At 32.2% G+C, this 16,138-nt stretch overlaps 1 protein-coding gene across 2 annotated transcripts in view; it reads left to right on the top strand.

Annotated features, from left to right (window-relative positions):
* The window catches only part of LOC122508878 (G protein-coupled receptor kinase 1), a 73,250-nt gene extending 57,401 nt beyond the window's left edge, over positions 1–15,849 (top strand). For both annotated transcript variants that reach the window (XM_043622527.1, XM_043622528.1), the window contains 9 exons: positions 4,375–4,426; positions 4,510–4,701; positions 4,981–5,288; positions 5,802–5,976; positions 6,660–7,037; positions 7,455–7,506; positions 7,718–7,869; positions 12,736–12,828; positions 14,867–15,849. In XM_043622527.1, the coding sequence (XP_043478462.1) occupies positions 4,375–4,426; positions 4,510–4,701; positions 4,981–5,288; positions 5,802–5,976; positions 6,660–7,037; positions 7,455–7,506; positions 7,718–7,869; positions 12,736–12,828; positions 14,867–15,028 (1,564 nt within the window). In that variant the 3' untranslated portion in view covers positions 15,029–15,849. The remainder of the gene's footprint in view (positions 1–4,374; positions 4,427–4,509; positions 4,702–4,980; positions 5,289–5,801; positions 5,977–6,659; positions 7,038–7,454; positions 7,507–7,717; positions 7,870–12,735; positions 12,829–14,866) is intronic.
* Positions 15,850–16,138: the final 289 nt, after the last annotated feature.

Genomic DNA, 16,138 nt, shown 5'->3' with positions numbered 1-16,138 from the left:
GTCTAAGGAACCTCCTATCCTAATGGGGAGGTCTCCCTTATTAGTTGGTCTTGCTCCAGCTACTCTTGTCTGTCTTGCCACTGAGTTCACCTCCATACGGACCTTTCCCAGCATCTCGGCAAATGACCTTTCTTCCGCGACCCTGAAAATCATTGTTATCCTTCAGCTGCCGACCTCACCGTAGGGTGAGGTCCATGACCTGGTTTTGGGTTTGGTGTCTTAGTTTTCACTAAGCTTCCAAAGCTAGGTTTTGATGTCCTTCTTCTTCTTTATCTGCTTGGTCACCTCTGTACTACTTTCACTACTTCCAAAGCTAGGCTTTGCTTGGTGTCCTTCCTTTTCTTTACCTGCTTGGTCACCTCTGGACTACATTTTACTTTTCTTCTTTTTCCTGGAGCAGTCCAGCACGACATTTCTAATGACTTTTTGTTTGGAATCGCTCTTGTCTTCTCTTCCGATCCTCACTTATCTCTTCCGAAATGGACATACCGTGGTAGAAGCGCGCATCCTGCTTCTTCGCGGCTTCATGCTTCTTCCTAACCATTTCTGTCAGGTTCTTCAGACCGTTTCTAATCTTCATATTGACGTTCAGCAGCACCTTGCAGGACTTAAGCATGTTGCATACTCCTCTTATTCTTGTAGCTTCATACAAGTGTACCTATCCTGATGGTCAATAGCGATAGCATCAGCAGAAGCGTTGGTGAAAACTCTAATGCAGCTGCCTACACTTGAATCACTACCTTTTCACTATCTACGCTGGTGTCTGTTCTTTACGGTCCAACCACTTTTTTTACTTGGATTCTTTCCACGATGATCCGCAGAAGCTTTAAAGTGTTTTTGCCCTCCTGCATCCACGGGCCACCGGCCATCACTCCCACGCTATGGGCTTGACGATCGAAACCGAAAGGGGATTTATCCGAAGCATTTTACTGTAGGTAGTCATTTTTTTACCGCTCATTTCCATAAATCGTAGGTTTTGGTTGCTTATCCCAGCACACTAAAGATGGCAATGATGTTTGGCAGTGGACAGCCAGCTCTTGGTTGTCTCGTATCGAGGGACAGTCGATCAGTTCATGTTATTTACTAATGAACTGATGAACCAAAGTTATTAAAAATCCATTTTATGGTCATTTTCTGTAAGATGTCATTTTTATTGATTAAACTAATTACTAAAATTATAAATACACTTTATGGTCATTTTCTGTAAGATGCCATTTCTATAATAACTTTAATTTATTAGTAAACAATCTGAACTAAAACGAACTTTTTCTCTTTCAAATTGACGCAATGTGAGCAATTTCATTCAAGTTCCCTCAATTTAAAGAGAAAAGAATGAATTTCGTTTTGAAATTTTTACCATATTTATGGGACATCCGAAAAAAGAAACATTTTCTCACAAGTTGAATGAATTTTTTAATCCCAATAATTAAAAGAGAAATTTTTTAACTGTTTATTATGTTTTGAAAATTATTTTATTCGATAATTAAAGACAAATATTTTTGCTGATTGTAATTATCCTTAGATTATTTTCATTCAACTACTGAGAATTTGCCGCAGAAAATGCAAAAAATTATTAATTGGAAATAATAATAAGACTTTTTTTATAAAAATATGTTGTCGTATTTAATCTTGATACTTGGCTTCTTTCCTGAAACAGACGTAGAAGTTTCGAGAACGATGTATGTATGTATCAACATCTAATGGTATTTTCGCTTAGTTCATAAATTCTTCCTACACGATTAATTCGATGCATCTCCCGCACAAATGTTGGTCCATGAGGTTCAAAGTCATCGATGTTGTTAGTAAAATTCTGAAAAACAAACATGTGAATCATTTCGTGTAATAGTGTCCGTGAGATTGCATCTTCATTTAGGATGTCATCGTTGCTGCAATGAAGAGGAATGCTTATTAAAATGACACGAGTGCCAAATGTAGCCAATGCACAATTACTTCGGGCATAAGTATATGAAAGGGTAAAACCGGCAGAACGAAGTGTACCGTTGAAAAATATTCCATCAAAATTTGTATACAGTGCGAAAAGGTTAGGTCTGTCACTAGCTGGTACACGTGAGCGGTTGCGATAGGCGTAGGGTAGCATCCTAAAATCAGTGACTCCACTGGAACGAGTACACGACGAGCGACAAGAGCGTCGGGTCATGATACGTGTTGTCACGCGAACGGACGATCGTAAACTGCCGCCGCAGGGTTGCCAGACTCTAGTCTCGAGAAAGCGCGGCTTGAAGCTGGTCGAGGAGCCCAAAAGCGCCACTAGAAAAGTTAAATAAAGTAAATTGCAGTCGGTAAACTGAGCAGCTATCATTTTCGCCATAAAATCATTGTTGGAAGCTTCCATTTTGAAAAATTCTTTCAACTCGTGCCATTGGTCAATAATTTGACAACATGCTGAAAGCCACATATGAGCCATCGCGTTTTACTAAGAGAAATTAATTTCTCTGGTGCTTTCCCATTTGTTTTGCCCTGAAAATGAAATAAATTATTAATATGCAATACTTTTCTTTTAATGCAATTTATGTAAAATAATTAATTTTTGGTGTTACCTTGTAAAAGTTTTCATATTTATTTAGTCTTAGAGCACTGTGTGCAAACCAATTGTAAGTTTGTTGTATTAAATGTGAAATTGAATCCGGAAAAATCTTGTACGCATATTCTGCACATTTATGAAGTGAATGGCAAACGCATTTTAATAATTGCAAATGTGGTACTTTTTCTCTGAGGTGAGTGTAAAAAGAATTCTCAGACCCGCATATTGCCGGTGCCCCATCTGTCCTAATCGACTGGAGTTGATTTAAAGGTAGTCCATTTGATTCTAAATAATTAACGAGTGCAGAAGCAAGATTTTTTCCATTGCAGCTTACAACTTCAATGATACCCAAAAAGTCAGTTACGAAACTTTGACGACGTTTGCAAAAGAATCTTATACACAACCCCATGAACTTTGACACAGATATGTCTGTCACTTCGTCAGCTATTATTGCATAATAAGAATCTCCAACATTACGTATAAGATCTTTTAAAAAACTGGAGCTACAACAGAAGCTATAAGTTGCGAACATTTTGTCCGGTGTAATCTAAGATTTTCCATTGAAATTCCTTTTCCGATTAATTTTAAAAGGTCGGTTCCTATTCCTATCTATTCTGCTGTGTCACGTTACTACAAAACAGCACAAGAAACATTAGGTTGAGTCCACAATAGATAACTAGTGTTCGATTGTCTCCTAAATTTCTAGGTTACGACTTACAACTATCGTCCAACAAAAACGTCATTGACTGGTTTAAATGACGTAGAATTGATAAACAATCATTTTTGAGATGGTCCTTATTTTCTAATCTGCAAAACAGCTCTCACTGGACTCTGTCAGCTCAGAGCATTTAATTTTTGTTTTTCGTACGCTTTTTGTATTACTATAGTAATACAAAAAGCGTACGACCTGGTATCGATCTATAAGCTTTTCAATTGAAAATTCATATAAAACATTAAATCTATCGAACCTAACCTCAAAAACACATAAGATTCCAAACAAACAAATTATACCATACACAGCGCAATAAAAAATAGGTAAGCTCATGAAAGTAACAACTTAGGTGTTTCTATGATTGCTGATTACAAAGCCGGTGTTAGTTTATCAAAATTCAAAATGGCGGATCCAACATGGCGGACAATATAATTAAAATTTGTTTGGATTGGATTGAAAATCGTTACTCGGGGGTTTTCGGGGTCGCTGATGACGAATCTCATGTCGGTTTCTAAAAATTCAAAATGGCGGATCCAATATGGCGGTCTTTATTATTCTAACGATTTTTTTAAATGTATTCCTCGCGGTTTTTCGGGACCTTTGATAACGAATCCTATATCAATTTTTATAATCTGCAAGTCTTACGAATTGTTTTCTAACAATTTTTCTAACAATTTTTCTAAGGGCAAGTGCCCTTTAAGATCCGGAGCTTCGATTATTAAAAAACCATCAACATATTCATAATCAGTGACCTAAAATCCCTAGAGTAACAAGTTTTAAGCAAATTCGATGAATTTGTTTAAAAGTGTGCGCTAAATCGAATTTCGTAAAACTACATCGGATTCATAATCATCGACTCCAAGAACCCCGAGTAACAAGCTTGAAGCAAATTATAATCTTTCTTTAACAAAAATTAAGTAAAATCGGTTAAGAAGTGAGGGCTCGGGACGATTATTAACAGTAAATTTCAGTTTGGTCCCACTGTGTAGCGATCAACAATTAGAAATCAATTAACTATAAGTTTAACAGGGTATTATAAATGTAGAATATCCTATTTTCCGCATATGCTCACAATGTATTATATTAATTTTTTAAAAATTGTCATTTTGATTAATTCCAGTGAAAAGTACACAAGATTTTGCCAGTGGAAAAATCTCGAATTAAATATTCAGGTAATGATAGTAATATTATTTTTTTACAGTTAATAATAATGATGTTTAAAATATTATATGGATTTTTAAATTTGTTATTTCAGTTAACTATGAATGACTTCAGCGTACATAGAATAATTGGTAGGGGTGGTTTTGGCGAAGTTTACGGATGTCGAAAAGCAGACACAGGCAAAATGTATGCAATGAAGTGCCTCGATAAGAAGCGCATTAAGATGAAACAGGGTGAAACTTTAGCACTTAATGAAAGGATAATGCTCGCTCTAGTCAGTACCGGGGTAAGTTATACATATAAACAAAATATTTTTGGAGAACAGGAATATAGTATAACATTGTACCTATGAAAATAGTTTTTCAATTTAATTAAATGGATATTATTTTTTTGTTTGAATATTTAACCTTTGATAGAAAGTATCAGAAAGAAAAATTGAATTAGAAATTTAGGAAAACAATTTTATTGAATCCGGAAGAATATCAATTTGATTAAGGTTTTTGTATCGAACATGATTATTAAAACACTTTCTTTGCAATACATTCTTAGTATGATTGAATTACAGGTTGATTGCCCTTTTATAGTATGTATGACTTATGCCTTTCACACACCTGACAAACTTTGTTTTATACTGGATTTAATGAATGGTGGCGATCTTCATTATCATCTTAGTCAACATGGCGTTTTTAATGAACCAGAAATGAAATTTTATGCTGCAGAAGTAATCTTAGGTCTTGAACATATGCACCGGAGATATATTGTTTATCGAGATCTTAAACCCGCGAATATACTTCTTGATGAACACGGACATGTTAGAATATCTGACTTAGGATTAGCTTGTGATTTCTCGAAAAAAAAACCACATGCAAGTGTGTAAGTACCAACTTGTATGTGAATGTTGATTATGTTGTTCTATGTGTATTTCGTTTTTCTCTTCGATAATTTAATCGTAGTACCACTGTTGTCAAAATGTAAAACTTAAGCGTATAATTATTTCTGACAAACAAATTTTCAAAATATTAAGAAATCTATTTATTTAATGTGGGATATTTTTATTTTATTTTTATACTTATATTAACTGAATTTTAACTCGTTCATTATACAGTGAGTTCTCGCGAGTCGTTCAATTCGCAAAAATTTTCGAGACCATAAAACTCACAAGTCGTTCAACGTATAAGCCACGCCTCCAGGTCAATTTCAGGGATGTGTGAAGCAAATTTATCTCCCTAAAAGAAAGACAATATTCAATGGCTTTGGTCCGTTTAAAATGTACAAAGGAATTGAACGACTGGTGAATCGGACACTGATCAGCTGTTAAACGACTCGCTAGAACTTACTGTACTTGCATCTCATACAATTACTTTAATAGAAATAATTATTTTTCAGCGGCACACATGGTTACATGGCACCCGAAGTTCTTTCAAAAGGCACAGCATATGACTCTAGTGCTGATTGGTTTTCGTTCGGATGTATGTTATATAAGTTATTAAAAGGACATAGTCCATTTCGACAACATAAAACAAAGGATAAACATGAAATTGACAGAATGACTCTAACTATGGTAGGTATATAAACATACGTTAGATAATTTATAATTCATATAATTCCTCTCATTATTAAATTAATTAACATTTGACAAACGCGACTACATTTACCATAAGAATCAGTGAAGTCGGTACAGTAGTTTCCTGTTATTCCATTTAAACCTTATGATTTACATTGATTCATATGATAAATGAAGTCGGGTCTGTCAAATTTTGCCTTTACCACTTTTTAATAAATTTTCACTATTTCGTTTCGCAATCGGCATTTTTATATTCCGGTACAATTGTGCTTGAAATTTATTATGTACACAGAAAAACGATTTACTTAAATGCAGTTGCACACTCTTACGGAATTTAAGTTGTAATGTGAGTCAGTACACTCTGCATGAAAGTCATTTTCAAGTCAAAAACCTTAAAATAAGTTCCGTGCAGTGACTGAAACTTAGCTAATGTCGGTAAAATAGTTTGACGTTATCTGCTTTAAGACCTAAGCACAACTGGGTCGGGTACCGGAAACCATGGGCTAAAATAAAATCCGTATTGGCTCATGCTTACTGAATAAAACAGTGGTGTACAATTTAGAAATAAGAATAATATATAAGGAATTTTTTACTGGATCCACGTGGACACTTTTTAAATAGTATTTTTAGTTTTAAGACTATTAGAATCATTAAAAAAATAACCAAATAAATTTTTTTAGAACGTCGAATTACCAGATACGTTTTCACGAGAATTGCGTTCACTTTTGGAAGGTTTACTTCAACGAGATATTAATAATAGATTGGGTTGCCGAGGGGGAGGAGCTGATGAGTTAAAAGAGCATCCATTTTTTAATGGCATTGACTGGCAACAGGTTTATCTTCAAAAGTACACACCACCACTAATTCCACCTCGAGGTGAGGTAAACGCTGCTGATGCTTTTGATATTGGTTCTTTTGACGAAGAGGACACTAAGGGAATCAAATTAACTGACGCGGATCAGGATCTATATAAAGATTTTCCAATGGTTATTTCTGAAAGATGGCAGGCCGAGGTTGCTGAAACAGTATTTGAAACAATTAATCAAGAAGCTGATAAGGTATGTCTGTATATGTTTCGCAGCTAATTAATTTTTATACTACACATCTTTTAATATAAAAATACTATTTCTCTCTTAGTTCTTTAATTCTTATAAAATTATAATGTACTATCATTTATTATTCTAATTATATAATTGAACACGAATGTTGTGCGGATTTCCTTCTGGTTGTTTTCAGTATATTATTATAATTATTTATTCCCCTGAATCCCACACGGTCAAACAAATGAATGACTTTACAACCTCTCGTTAGCTATCTAAAAAATTCATTTACGATGAAATCACACTGTAACTCAATTTTAAAAATTTTAAATAAAACAAAAAACAATTTTCTGTAATTCTTCTTAATTTTGAAAATACTTACTCTTACTTAAGCATTATTAATTGTTTTATGAATTAAAAACAATGTGTTTGTAGGTTGAAAACAAAAGAAGAGCAAAAAAAGTTCGATTTGAAGCAGATGAGAAAGGTTTGTTTAAAAAATATTTGTTAAATTAGTATATTGTAAAAAAATGTCTATTAACAACTAATCATGACCTAGTGAAAAAAGAAAGGTCTAGCCAACGTTGATTCGATGTCTAAGAGGTCTAAAAAGACCCATTTAGACGTGGTTAGACCTTTCATTTCTCACTGGGGAAGAGACTGTGATTTTAAATGAATAACGATATTCGTCTTTACAGGATCTGATTGTATTTTAAATGGATACGTTAAAAAATTAGGTGGTCCTTTTGCCAGTGCATGGCAAACACGTTATGCAAAGCTTTATCCAAATAGACTAGAACTTCACCCAGAATCAGCTGGCACACGTCCTGAATTAGTGTTTCTAGATCAGGTACTACTTTCATATTGCATATTACATTTGATGGATGGCATGACAAAAGAGATCAAGTGACAATTTTACGAAAATGAGGTAGTTTCATAAACAAGTTGTGAATCCAAATGTTCATTACATGAAGATTTTGCTTCCTCTTTTCCACTTATGCTGTTCAAATTATAAATAAAATCATCTCGGAAGATAATTCCAAATTTTTCGAAGGATCTTTTTCCCATTCAATTCGTCAGCTTTATATTAAAAACTAATTTCCCAGTTTGACTTTGTATTTATATTTTTTTAAATTAATGTTAAAAGAAAATATGCCCATTTGAAGTAATTCCAAAACAGAACACTTTTACTTATTTTTCTAGCTAATTTGTAGGTTTATCTTAACAAATTGTATTACCACTGGTAAAGCATAATACTATCTCGAAATGGTTTTTTCTTAAATATCCAGGAGAATTTTTGAATGTGTTTTTTTGGCTTCCTGTAAAATCATAAAATTAGCGCTTGACCTCTTTTGTCATGTCACCCTTCATTTTTATATTAAAATTATTATTTATATTATAATTATCATATAAATAATAATAAACTACTTATAAAATATTACCCATGTGAATATAGCTGCATTTAGCACCGTCATAATGTTAGTTTTAGCATAATTTTTCTACAGTTTGTTCTGTGTAGTAGGGAAGATGGAGGAATTGTCAATTCTTTTAAGATTAAACTGTCATTTGACATTTTGAATTTTTAAAAACTGATCATAGATTTGAAGTCAGCGACTCGTAAGACCCTACTACACCAGATTTTACAATAATCGTTCGAATTATTCCAAAAATTGGTAAGGGTTTCTACCCCTAAAACCGAGTTTGGTCCGCTTTAAGAAAATATATATTAAATCTAATATAGAGTAATAACAATTTTATTTAATTTTACAAATAAATTACTCGCAGACCAGAAAAGCTACAAACCGTAGCGCGTAACAATAAAATGAGTGTCGAATTTTTTTACTGACAAAGCTGGCCCCTGTTTGTCGGGATAAATTCGGATAGCCATACATACATAAAATAAATGTTAAAATGTGATTAATTAAGTTAATAAAATCTATTTTATTATGCGACAGTTAAACTAGGCACTAAATTCTTTGTAAAAGTTAAAACAAAGTATCACGTGTAAATTACTTTAATTACTAGAATTAAATAGTACTTTCTTTAAAAAACAAAATATCACATTTAACTACAAGATTTAAACATAAAATAACAATTTTTTAAATACTGTGAATAAAACAAGACATTCAATTATTTACCAATTCCAACCAATAATTTTGTAGCATAGGCAGGGCCTTTTCTAGAAATTACTGCATAAACAGATTTGTCAATAAATGACCACACAAAGTCACAAAGGAAAGGAAATGACTTTAAAGCTGTGATACATTTGTAACAGCTTTGGACAACTGTCAAATGATTTTGATAATTGTATTGTTCTTTATTAATATTAACAAACATTTTAGGGCTTTGCAAATATCCTATAAAGACAATATAAGGATGAATTTCTTGCCTCAAAGTTTTTAACCACTTCTCAAAGATTTCTATTTTATCCTTCACCTGTTCGGAATTCTTTAAAAAAAAAAAACGTTTGAAACAATTTCAAGTGGAAAACTCAAACACACAAAACTTTTAAAGTATGTCTCTGATGTTAGAAGTCTCGTCTTCTTTTCATACTGATTAAATTTGTTCATGCGATCTTCAAAAGTCATTTCCCATGCTGCTGTTACTTCTGATAAAGTGTAAGCTTCTCTATTTGAATCTGTTAAACAATCTAATTTATCTGAAGTTGTAAAGGAATTGCTGTTTAATATTTTAAGTTATGTGTAATATAAAATATAGCACTTAAAAATTTGATACTGACTCTCATTTTTTTATCGCAGTTAATAGTCGAACTTTCAAACATAAAGATTTTAGCAACTCGCAAATCTTTTCTCACAACTCTATAGTGATTGTATAAAACCCCCTCTCGCGGATTTAGCATTGTTTGCGACATTGTTTGCGACCAACTTTATGAGGAACTTCCTTTTCTGAAATTTTTAAAATCGTCGCAACGTTATATTCCTCTGAATTCGAAAATGGTTTTGTCTTCACTTGTGTCTTACAGAATTCGGAATGAGAGCATGTACTTGGTGTGTTCTAGGAATCGTAACGGAATTCTTAAATCGTTCACTTAAAAAATTTGCTTTTTCTTCATATTCTTTCTTATTGCAGAATTCTACATAAATTTCGTTTAAATGAACCATTCAAAAAGTTAAATGCCCATTCAAAAAGTTCTTGAGAACTCGTAATTTGATTATTGTAAGGGCGTTGAAGGTTTGTTCTCGTAGCTGTTCTTTTGATGGTTACTCCTATCCCGTTGCAGGGCTCTTTTCCATGGGAAGTTGCATGGAAATGCCATTTTCCTGGACAGCCAAAATCATCCTCATGATGAGTGAGGTTAACAAAATTTTTACGATTTTTGTACTGTGCTGCTGAACCATCTGTAAAATATATTATCTCGCTCATCATAATTCCTTTTTCGCTTAAGAAGGCTATTAATTTTTTTTGATACAGGTGAACAGCAATCGTATTATGCTCCAATGCGTCTGATATTATAGCAAAGCTAATGTGTCGCAAGTCTCGTTCAGATGTACGATAGTACACTACGAAAGGATGGATAGCGACTTGAGTCTTACACCTATACTATAATGTCCCTGTAATGAATCTTGATAATCGAATGGTTTTCTGCAAAGTCCATTTAAATCAGAAGTTCACCCTCTTTTTAATTGTTTTTTGTTTCGTCTAAAAACAGACTTTGTTGTTTAGCAATGAAGTCATGTTGAAGAAGTATTTTCATATGGTCACTTAAAAACTGAACGAACTCGTCTACTGGTTTTATTACAGTTTGTAAATCACAGCGATCTGTTGATAACCATTGTTTGAATGAGATTTCTTCAGTACATTCCTTTGAATATGCTTCCTCCAATAGTGACTTAAGATTTTCATCGCCAGGACAACTTTCACATTTATTAAAGTAGCATTTAATTTAAGGAGGATTACAGATTACCTGAGCCAACCAATCTTTAGCAGAGGAAAATGGTAAAGAATTAGATTTACTTAATTCTGCTATTTTACCATTTAGGAACATAAGTTTAGCATTCTGATGATAGACACAAATTCATACATTGTGGGTGCCACTTGTTCCTGCTAAAACGCACTCTTTCGGCGTTAATTCTGCAAATTTTGAAATTCCAACTTTTAAATTAGGATTTTCTTCTTTATATGCAACAAAACAATTCTCTTAAATTGCATATAACTAGACGCTTTTGAAGTTTTACTTTTTTTCATCAATTTTCGTTGTCACACAATCATTCCTACCTGGGATTACACGGCTATTTTTATCATCTTTATAGAAATTTGTAACGCTTGCAACAATTTTATCTGATTAAGTTTTTCCTGCCTTTTGATTAGGAATAGACAAAAAACAATTCGATTTAATTAATTTTTTAGCTAAACGAGTCATATGATCTGACGAATCAAACTCCAATTTAATTTATCGAATGGAGCAATGGTGGCAACTGGATTCAATCAGGCAAATAACTTAATGTCTAGGCATTTAGGGAATTGCCAAGTGATCTCGGCAATTAGAAAAATTAAAAAATGTAAAAGAAATTGTTATTATTTATTATATTATTATTTTATTATAAGTTTTAATAATAAATGAAATAAAAAATAAATATTTAATATAATAATTTTATTTTAATAGTGTCTTCATTTATGAGAACATGTTGAGGTCTGATGGCATCGCGAGTTATATATTTTATTTTTGCTTTAAAGCAAGAGCGCCTATTTGTATTGCACTGATTCGATGCTACCTTGCATCTGGGAAAATTGGGAAAATTGAACCTCAGAAAAAGTCGACATTTTTTGAGCTTTGTACAAAGTACACTATCACTCGAATTTAGCTGCAAATTGCACGATGCACAAAGTTCTGTATTATTTAATTGAAGAATTGATTGTTGAGAAGGCTCTCGATTTCTTTCTTCAGACCCAACTTTATCTCCCTGCTGCTGCTGATTGAAATCAGCAAGAGCTTACTCTAAATCTTCTTCATCATATAAATTATTTTCAACTTCTGTAGGACCTTAAATTAAAACTTAAAATGTGTAATTTTAAACCCTAGATGCGTAAGACAAAAAAAATATTTTTAGAAAAGTGGGGGTAAATATCCCAAAAAAAGAGGTTTTAGGGTATCTACCCTACGGGGTCGTCCATAAATTACGTAAGCCATTTGGGGGGAAGGGTGGGTCTGCTAAATCTTACGAACCGTAGAAAAAATGGCGCTAATGTATGTAAAAAAAACTTAGGAAGGGGGTGGGTGGTCAAATTTTCCAAAAAAGTGACTTACGTAATTTATGGACGGCACCTACTTTTCATAACATCCTAATGTGATTGGAAACTTTGGGTACTAGGATCGTAAAAAAGTCAAATTTTGCAGGCCTGTTTAATTTAGAAGGTAGATGTTTTCGGAATGTTTTTAAAAATCTTGGAAAAAATTTTGAATGTTAATAAAACAATTTTCTAATAGCCATGGTCGTTTTTGGTGTATAAGAAAGTGAGAAACTAGAAAGAGTGCTATATAAAAATAAATCAAAGCTTTTGTCAGTACTGGTAAAATGATGCCTCAGTAGCATGGCAATATTACAGGCGTCTAATTGCGCCAGCACTTAACTCCAGTTTTATACTGTAATGTCTGACTGGGTTATGATTATATTTATGGAAACAGTAGATAAGATTTAGTATATTTGTCACTAATTAAAATAATTGTATTTTAAAAAAATGATTTTAATGTTAATAGGTAGAAGAAGTTGCCAGTGATCTTCAACATGTAAAAGGAGAACAGTGTATAGTAATGCGCACAAGGGATGCCAAAATAGTCCTAACTAATCCGGTAAGATGTCACTTTATTAAAAGTACATTCATTTGTTAAACATTTTGAAGATTTTGAAAGCTGTGATATTCCTATTATATCACTTACAAAATTTAAGGTTTTATAGACATTAAAAAAATGGGGTTATAGTTTTGTAGCTGTATATTTATATTTCTAAATTAATTAATTTATATGTCATAAAATAAATATATTAATATAATGTTACTAACTTTCGGGCTTTCAAGTGCTGTGTGATCGGCAGTATTTTTTAAATTCGTTTGCACATCTTTGAAAATTTAATTGACTTTTTTTGAACATTTGCTTATAATATTCTGGATTTTATTTAACATCAAACTTTAACCATCTATCTCTCTTAGTGCTAAATAACACAAATGCCCCACCATAGGAAACTTATAGCTTAAGCTTACCGCAATATTGCCCAGTAAGTCAGGGAATATACCTCCGAATGAGGGGCACCTCCGATTTTAATAAAACTTGGTACACTAACGTATTTTGATGCGCTAATTACGAAAATAATAGGGAAAATTCGTGTCCGCCATTTTGGATCCGCCATTTTGAATTTTAAAAAACTAATGTCATATTCGTAATCAGCGACCACAAAAAAACCCTCGAGTAACGATTTTTAAGCGAATCCAATGAATTTTTCAAAATCGTGTTCGCCATATTGGATCCGCCATTTTGAATTTTTGAAAACTAACACCGAAATCGTAATCAGCGACCCCAAAAAGCCCTTAGTACCTAGTGTCATGAAAATTTATTCACAAGAAGGTCTTACACATTTTGGGACCATTTTGTTATATTTTAGCTACACACTGAAGGGGCTAAAGTAATAACTTTACATTGTGTCATCAAACATTGATTCGTCGTCCTTTTCGTTTGGTGAAAGGTCACCTGTATCACTGACCTCATCGTTATCCAACGCCTGTAAACGCTCAATTTGATCTAACAAATCCTCCCGAGTTCATCTCTTCCGCATTAACCTCTTCTTTTTTGATATTGTTCCTTTTCCTGTACCTTTGTTTTGTTATTCTCAGTACTTCGAGAATCTCGTTCTTAAATTCGGTAATACTGTGAGGCCCAACAAAAAAGGACAATTTCTCGCTGATTCTGAAAAAAACAATTAAATACTTAAGGGGGTAGTCTGGTGTTCGTGCCTGTTTTGAAAGCATATTTCGGGATTTTCTTTTCATTATAAAATATAATCACATAAAATCTTTTTACATCTTTTTATTATTAATATAAATTGTTAAAAAAATAATTTCACTATTTTCAACTTGATATTGTTATAGATATTTACAGTTAATGTTTATAACCAAAAAAAGAAGTAGGAGGCTGGTGCAGGTGATAACATCCGTTGGCGGCGTTGTCTAAATTAAAAAAAACCAAATTGATTATTGTTCTGTATGACAGTGGCTATGGCTAGAACTAGAACGAACCATTTTTGTTAATTAAACACAAAATGACGGACTTTTAAACAAAAAAGAATCAAAAATGGACTGTTTTTTATTGATAAAAAGTTAAAGATAAAAAAGTTATGATTGAAATTGAATTATTCTAGTTCGAGACATAGCCATGGTTATATAGAGTAAGATGAAAAAAGAAAATTAGCAATCGGTCGAATAGATTTTTTTAAATTACCTGCAAGATATCAAAATACGTAAACAAACTGTATTTTGTAAATATTGGATGTTCTTTTGGGTGAAAGTATATTTTAACGAGTTTTTATAGTATTTTATGGATTTTTACATTTTCTCGAAAAATAACAGATTTTAGCAAATAATGATGACAACATAAAATGTGTATTTTGCTAATTTTTTTGTAATCAGCGCATCAAAATACCAAGTATTAGTATACCAAGTTTTATTAAAATCGGAGATCTCCCTTATCCGGAAGTACACTCAAAATTGTTATTAATGAATTAAAACAAATTTTTACTAATTATGATACTTCCATTGAATTACTACGGAAGTTTTTTTTAATGTATTTAGAGATAATTATGCCATCGTATATAAATTAATATTCATATTTAATTTTTTAGGAGGACGAAATCAGTCTTAAAGAATGGGCACTATCGTTACGAATGGCTCATAAGAATTCAATGGAAATGCTTGGTAGTATGGCAAGGAAAGCTGGTAAAATCTATGGGACTGAACGCGATGTAGTGTCACCTCCAACGCAGCGTTCAACAAATGGAAACTAGCCCATTTTTAAATATTTATCACCACACTCCAATCCCACTGCCCGCAGCAGCGATAGCAGCAGCAAATTTTTTTATACTATTGAAACTAGTGAAACAAGTGACATCTATTGGCACTGAGAAATCGTGGGCTTCCTCTCAGAGCTCGACTATCATTCATCTTCAATTCCTTTTACTTCTCTGGGTCCTACAACCGTAGAAATAATTCTGGAAGCATAAAGGCGAATAGCGTCTCGATGCGTAGTCAGAGTAGCGAGTAGAACCGCATCAATTTATGAGTAATCCTTAAAAAAAACATATTCCAATAATCTATTTAACGATGAAAAAGGTATATTAGATGTGTTAAACCAAACTGATGAAATTTTTTAAGTACATTTTTTGAATACTCTATAAAGTACGGAAAATTCTTTATTAATTTTTCCAAAGTTTTTAAACAAATTATAAGAAGTGTCGAGAAATTTAATATTAAAAAGATAATTTTAAATACTAATTTAAAGTTAAATGTTACATTAAGATATCTGTTGAATACAGTCTTAATAGAAAGTTTATAAAGTATAATATAAACTTATTACTAGAACTGTTATTCAATAGTGAACTTAATAAGAAATAAAACTGAACTAAGTAACATCAGTTATGAAACATATTGTTATATAACAAAACATTTTTTTCACAAAAGTTAAATCGTTAATTTTTTAGATGGTAATAAAATTAAAAACTTTTTTTTGTGTGGTTGGAAATGAGAGCGATACTTTGAGTCAAACTTTGAAACTAATTTGTAATGTTTTGTTCAACGATTTGACAGAATATACTATTTTTATCATGACTATGTTAACAATTTATTTAGTGACATAAAATAATTTTTTTATTTTTTAATTTATTAACCAGAACTAAGTATATTATTATGATTGCAGTTAATAGGGTTTAGAAAACTTCTTATTTTTATTCAAATGATATTACACAATAAATTGTTAAATTTCTTTGGAATATATTATTATTTCTATAAATAATTGTACATGTATAACAATAGCAACCTGATTAATTTTTTAAAAAATTAAATAAAAATTTTTTTAGTAAATCAAAATATTTAATCTTAATTAAATTACAATCACTTTT

Source organism: Leptopilina heterotoma, unplaced genomic scaffold (genome assembly GCF_015476425.1).
Source record: "Leptopilina heterotoma isolate Lh14 unplaced genomic scaffold, ASM1547642v1 Lhet_58, whole genome shotgun sequence".
In the NCBI taxonomy this organism is placed as follows: Eukaryota; Metazoa; Arthropoda; class Insecta; order Hymenoptera; family Figitidae; genus Leptopilina; species Leptopilina heterotoma.
This window is presented reverse-complemented; position numbering and strand designations above follow the sequence as displayed.